General features: G+C 37.7%; 1 protein-coding gene across 1 annotated transcript; it reads right to left on the reverse strand.

Moving 5' to 3' along the window:
* Window positions 1-5077: 5077 nt before the first annotated feature.
* Window positions 5078-6060, reverse strand: LOC109216012. Its single transcript, XM_019380141.1, has 2 exons — window positions 5815-6060; window positions 5078-5692 (listed from the first exon to the last, which is right to left on the reverse strand). Exons 1-2 carry the CDS (start codon window positions 6058-6060, stop codon window positions 5078-5080), a joined length of 861 nt encoding a protein of 286 aa, XP_019235686.1.
* Between the last annotated feature and the right edge of the window lie 960 nt (window positions 6061-7020).

Below are 7020 nucleotides of genomic sequence, written 5' to 3' on the forward strand. Positions count from 1 at the left end.
TTCAGTGAAAGGAAATCATTTGTACTTCTAGTCATGTGCTTCGACCAGCCGCTATCCATGTATCATTATTGGCTGCTCCCTTTCACTGTTCCCTGCACAAGTAAATCAAGGGTTAGATTTAGCAACCCAAACAAGTTTGGGTCCCTTGTAATGAGGAAAGGGGTGAATTACGACTCTTTTGATCCAAGCATGCATTATAAGTTTTTTATGTGTAGGACCAGGTTCCCTAGCAGTAGTTACATTTTCAGCAAAAACTTTGTTTTTCTGTTGAAATTGGAATCTGGCCTTACAGGTTTCCTTAAAGTGCCCAGTATTGCCACAGTGAGTGCAACGCCAATTGTCAGATACAGTAACGTACTTGCTATGAGGGTTGTAGGGAGTCTTTTCCCTTTGGAACCCGATTTCTTGCCTATTTCCCCGACTGTTTGTATACATAGCAGTGATTACATTAGAGGACCAGGTCCACTTAAGTGCTTTTTCTAGGTCACTCTTCACTTTTCCTAGGTCTTCCTGAAGTTGTCTGTTTTTCTCAACCTCTGCACACAGACTAGATTTCACCAATTTTAACTCATTTTCAAGACTAAGGTGTGCTTCGCTTACAACTTCCTTTCTTTTTTAAGTGTTCCTAGGCCTACTTTCCCTTTTTAGTCCCTCAATTATTTCCTTTAGGTCTACAACTACCACTAATAAGTCATCTCTCTCATGCTCAATGTTAGCAACCTTCTCAGTTAAAACCACTTTCTCCTTTCTAACACACTGAATGGTCTCTTTTAGATTGACCACAACAACCACTCGATCATCTCTCTCTTGTCCTATGTTTGCAATTTTTTCAGTTAAGGCGTCTTTTTCTTTCTTCAAACTCTCAATGGTTTCCTCTAAGTCTACCACCACAACTACTAGATCTTTTCTCGATTGTTCTGCTTCTCCCAATTCCATAGTTAAGGCATCTTTATCATTTATAAGACTATGATACGCATCAATTAAAACATTCTCCAAAGACATAAGTTTTTTCGGAGAATAATATTTTAGATTTCTTTGAACATCTAAGAAGTTTACCTCATCATCATCTTCTTCTTCATCCTCATCAAATTTTGCCATTAATGCAAATATGGAATTGTATTTTGTAGCTTTGCTTTCAACGGCCATCATGGAGGTGTCTGACTGTTCATCATCACCCTAAGATTCACTAGAGGAATCTCCCCAGGCATCCAGAGCTTGCTTTACAATATTATCAATGACATATCTTCTCTTGAACTTTCTATGGGGGACCGGGTTCCTCTTAACCATCTTGTCAGCATTGTGTTTGTAATGGTCCTGATTGTGGAGAGGATAATATTTGATGAAATGTCCTGGCTTTTTGCACTTGTGGCAACAATCGTATCCTTTAGTGTTTCTGCTAAAGCTGCCCTTCATGGGAGTGCCTCCATTTTTACAAACCATTTTCTGAAATCTTGGTGGTCTGTCGGTTGATTGACTTTCCTCGAAGTTTGGTGTAGCATCCATATAGATCATTTCTAGGTGTTAGCCTTTTAGAAAGAACCAGCTCTGATACCAATTGATAAAATTTAAGAGTCCACCAAACTCTATAGAGAACCAGGTTCTCTATCAGGTTCAACATAACACACGCACACTGCAGTAAGTAAATGACACAAAAGAATTTTACGTGGAAAATTCCCAGCTCCACGGGATTAAAAACCACGACTTACCCTTGTAGGATTTCAACTTCACTACTCAGCTATCTTTAGATTAAAATCTATTGTAACCTAGGAATTAACCTCTTAATCCCTCACTAACTTGTAACTACACTATTACAAGCCACTTTGTAATAATTCTACTACAAAGACTTAATCACTCACTAACTTGTAACAACACTATTACAATCCACTTCGTAATAACTCTATTAAAAAGACTTCACAACTCGACTAACTCTAGCCAAAACACAAATACAAGGGTTTATGATTTACAAAGGGTTTCCTACACAATGCTTCTAAGTAAGCTAAGTAGGAATTACAAGTAAGAACTTCAACAAAGATACAACACAACTAAGGACATATAATAATGCAATATAGGGAATTGATCTATTGCTATGTTGTTCTTTGTTCTTGATGCCCTTGAGAATCACTTGCAAGATGGACACACACTTGAGAGAATGCTTGATAAGTTCTTGAATGTGCAAGTGATTTGTTTTACCTTTGCTTGATGTTAATATCTCATTTGTGACATCACTTGGATGATGCAAGCATGTTAGGCGAAGGGCATTCCCCATAAAGTTAACTGCTACACTGTTTGTGCATTGTAGCGTGTGCAGGCAGCAACTTTACAGCTGGGGGAGTTAACTTGTACAGTCACCTCGGGAACTGGTAGGGACCTGTTCCCTCAGTTGTTCCTTCTGGTGTTCCTTTGTGACATCACTTGGATGATGCAAGCATGTTAGGTGAAGCACATTCCCCATAAAGTTAACTGATGCATTGTTTCTGCACTATAGCGTGTGCAGGCAGCAACTTTACGGCTGGGGGAGTTGACTTGTACAGTTACCTCGGGAATTGATAGGGACCTGTTCCCTCAACTGTTCCTTATGTTATTCCTTTGACTCTGAAGAGTTGAATTGTGTCCCCAATTAGAAACTTGTTGATCTTAAGTTCTTGGGGATGTGTAATAGGTTTCCTTATCTGGTTCTTAATAGTAAGTTTGTTAGATCATCAAAACATAACATGGATACACATATAACCTATAAATATACATACACACACACATACAAAAGAGAAGTAAATAATTATATGATGCTAAGTGATATAACCATAAGACGCCAAGTATAGATTTTTAGGACAAAGCTCCAACACAATTGGTGTTTTTAAAATTATTTCAAATAAAAAACAAAAGTAAAAAAGTAAAAAATTGCCAATTTAAATTTGGGAGTGGTTTCAAGTTGGAGTTTTTTTTGGGTCAAATATCAAAACTTTTATTTAACCAGTAACGAAAGTTTACAGCACCTTTAACTCCTTTGGACTAAAGAGTTAGACTAAAAAAAACATCAAAATATCCAGAAAAGAAACATTTACAAACTTAATAGTTCCTCTACTACACTTAACTTCATGGAGGAAAACTATTCACTCTAACTAAAAGCTTCTTCCATTTTATCTTCTGTTGTCCTTTGATATGTAGTTGAAGAACAATGTCCCGTATCTTCTTCTTCATATCTATCTCTTTCCCCTGAAATCTGCGCATGTTCCTTTCTATCCAAGTATGGTAAATTACTGCTGCAAACAGAAAGGCCAGAATACTATTATGAGGTCTACCATTTTTTGTTCTTATACTCAACCATAAGACTTCCTCTTCCCATAAACCAATTTGATGACTTTCTCCCATCCAGTTAAGTAATGTACTCCATATACTCCTTGAATATTAGCATTCAAAGAATAAGTGAGCCATTGTTTTATTCTCTCCACTCTTGCATAAGACACATCCAGTATCAACCTGTATCCCCATGCTGCCAGCCTATCCACAATAGTGAGTCTATGGTTTATTGCTAGCCATAAGATAAAGTTATGTCTAGGTATAGTTGTACCCAATATTAAGGCCTTCCACCCAACCTTTGGATACTGAGGTCTCGATAAGGTGTACATCTTCTGTATACTGAATTGCCCTTTTCTTCAGAACTTGTTGATGTTGGCAAAAGTTTCAATATTCAGATACCATTCTCTGATGTCAAACACCTTCCTTACCAACCAGCAGGCTTGGCTAGGAGTACTCATTATATTGAAATCCTTTTTCTTTATATACACTAAAATCCATTTTATCTAAAGAGCATCCTTTTTTGTATGTATTGCCCACATTAGCTTACATATTGCTGCTTTGTTCCACCATACAAAGTTAATAACATCTAGACCTCCAGCTGACATAGGCATGCATATTCTGTCTCAGGATATCAATGCTCTCTTTGAAGGATTTTGACTTCCTGTCCACAAAAATGTTCTACACATAAAATTCACTAATTGTATAATCTTCTTTGGTAGCAAAAACACCTGTCCCCAGTATGTTTGCATTTCAAATAATACACTCATTATCAGTTGTAATCTGCCACCATAGGATAGGAGCTTTGTCCAGTATTTTATCCTGTTTGTAATCTTCTCCACTAATGTCATACATTGTTGTATTGGCAACTTTCTTGAAGATAAAGGCACTCCCAAATACTTGAATGGTAAAGATTCCAGTTTGAATTGATAATCAGTACAGATCATTTCTTTGAACCCCTGAGTAACTCCAGCTACATAGATAGAGCTTTTATCCAAGTTAGCCATGAGTCCTGTCACCTTTGAGAAGTGGTTGAATTTGTCCAATAATAGTTGGATGGAGATCTTGTCAGCTCTGCAGCACATAATCAGATCATCTGCAAAACAAATATGAGTAAGATTCATCTTGGCACATCTTGGATGGAAATTGAAGTCAGACATGTTCTTGAGAGTCTTCAATGTTCTACTCAGATATTCCATCACTAGGACAAACAGATATGGGGACATAGATCCCCTTGTCTCAGTCCCTTCCTTGCTTGAAATCTGTTTGTGAGTCCACCATTGATCATAATAGAATAATTCACATTTGTTACACATTCCATAATCCACTGCACCATCTTAGTAGGTACCCCATATTCCAGCAATACCATATGTAAGAATGGCCATTCAACAGAGTCATAAGCCTTTCTTATGTCCACTTTTATAATGCATCTAGGTGAAATCCCTTTTTTGGTGTACCCCTTCACCAATTCACGGGCAATGATAACATTATCCAGAATACTTCTTCCTTATATGAATGCTGACTGAGCTGGTCCAACAATGAAATCCACCACTGCTTTCAGTCTTGATGTAAGGATTCTGGCAATGAGTTTATAGATAGTGGGTACAACATGCTATAGGTCGAAATTCTTTGACAAAAGAAGGGCTGGCCACCTTTGGTACCAATGTAATAGTTGTACTGTATACATTCTTCAATAGCTTTCCTGATTCAAAGAACTCCTTGACTGCCTTTATCACCTCTTCCAACTATATGCATGTATTTCTTGAAGAACTCTACTGGGAACCTATCAATGCCAATCACTCGGCAAATCCTTAAGCCCTTGTATAATCTCAATCTCAGATATACTCTTGATCAGGTCTTGTTGTTGCTCTCTCAAGCAAGGACCATTCCTAGCAATGTTCACATCAAGGCAGGGTAATTCAATAGCCCTTGTTCCTAGCAAGCCTTCAAAGAAAGATGTGAACTCTTGCTCAACTAATATAGGATCAGTCAATTTTTGCCCAAGCTCATTACAGATGGTAGAGATTCTTTTTCTAGCCTGCCTTGCCTTCAAATAGGCATGGAAAAACTTTGTGTTGGAGTCTCTTGCTGCAATCCACACTGCCCTTGATTTCTTCCTGTATACCTTCTCTTGAATACCTTCCCATTTTTCTACTTGCATCAACAACTCTTTCTCCTCCAAGATCAGAGTATTATTGAACAGATCATTATCTATCCCCTTTTGCACTTTCTGCAGCTGATCTTTGAGTATTTCAATCCTTTTGTCCACTGAATTATAGGCTCCATTCATCCCTTTTTCTCTGCTTCCCAGAATCTGCAGTTTTTGCCAAACTGAATACATAGTGTATCCAGTAATCTTTTGAGCACACACCTCTTGTACTATCTTGATGAATTCTTCCTCCTGCAAAAGCACAGTAAGAAGCCTAAATGTCTTTGGTAAGTAATTTCTGGTTACCTCGGTACATAAGAATATGGGTGAATGGTCAGATACCCCATAATTATCATATACAACCTCTACATAACTATACTGCATGAACCAGCAAGAATTCCCCAATGCCGAATCAATATTGCTGTAGATTCTTCAGTAGCATCTCTTTTATTGCACCAAGGCCACTGACATCCCTTTCTATTCAACAATCCCAGACCAGTATCCTCAACACAAGCTTGGAAATCAACCACTTCACTTTGGCTAACAGGATTTTCATAAATTCTATCATTAACAGATAACATAGTATTAAAGTCTCCTAGAATCAGCCAAGCCTCCACCATAGTACTATTTATCTGCCTAAGTTGACTCCATATTTCCTGTCTCTCTGCAGCAGTATTATATCTATAGACAAAAGTTAGCCAACAATTAAATGTTGAGTTTCTGTCCCTAACTTCATAGTACACAATTTGAGCTCCAGCTTGTATTATTGTGTCTTTCACAATATATCCCGTTAGGAGCATATGAATAATTTGAAAATACTTCCCATTCAGTCCCAATCTTCCTTTTAACTCTTTTTTCATTCCACTTTTTCACTTTGGTCTCAAGGCATCCTACCACAGTAATTTTATTCTTTTGCAGAAAAGCCTTGAGTTCTTTCTGCTTATAGGGCTTATTAAGCCCTCTAATATTTCATGAGCCAAGAATCATGGGGGATGAATCAGAGGCACTCTTCCTTCTTTAGATGCCAGACTAGCATCCTCCCTTTCCTGAATTCTCAGAGCATTAAATTTGTTCTGGTGTAGGATGGATTCAATATTCTCATCAGACAGACCGTTTCTTATTGAGGTTTTCACCTTGGGACTTTGCACCTGCTTTCCTTTTGATTTAGCTACCTGGAATTCATTTTCCTTATGCTCAATCTCTGTATGGACTACATCTTGTCTTATGTTGGCCCAAGTTCAGATGAAGTTTTGAAGATTGACAAAATGAACTCAGTCATGAACCAGGTCCATCATGTGAGACGCCGTGTTGATATTCTTGCACATGTGACATACGTGTGAAGAAGATAAGTCTCAAGGATCAGCAACAATATCTTCTGAATTGATCGAAAAGATTGCATACAGGATAAGGAGTTGAAGTCTCCTTATGAAAAGAGAATTATATCCGGATCAAGGATATGGATTAGGAGTTAGAGTTGTTCTTGGACTCGAATTGTCAAAGGATCCACAATTCGAGTTCTTATCAAACTCTGATTACTAACTCTATAAAAATAACGATTGTTCTCTTTTACAGGTGGTTGC

Source organism: Nicotiana attenuata, unplaced genomic scaffold, assembly GCF_001879085.1.
Source record: "Nicotiana attenuata strain UT unplaced genomic scaffold, NIATTr2, whole genome shotgun sequence".
In the NCBI taxonomy this organism is placed as follows: Eukaryota; Viridiplantae; Streptophyta; class Magnoliopsida; order Solanales; family Solanaceae; genus Nicotiana; species Nicotiana attenuata.

Bases quoted from the DNA above. Each gene is read 5' to 3' on its own strand.
- LOC109216012 (XM_019380141.1), bottom strand. From the start codon at position 6,060: ATGGTGGAGGCTTGGCTGATTCTAGGAGACTTTAATACTATGTTATCT. The intron at 5,693-5,814 runs GTTATGTAGAGG...GTGCTTTTGCAG, and splicing joins TTGCTGGTTCATGCAGTATA to GAGGAAGAATTCATCAAGAT.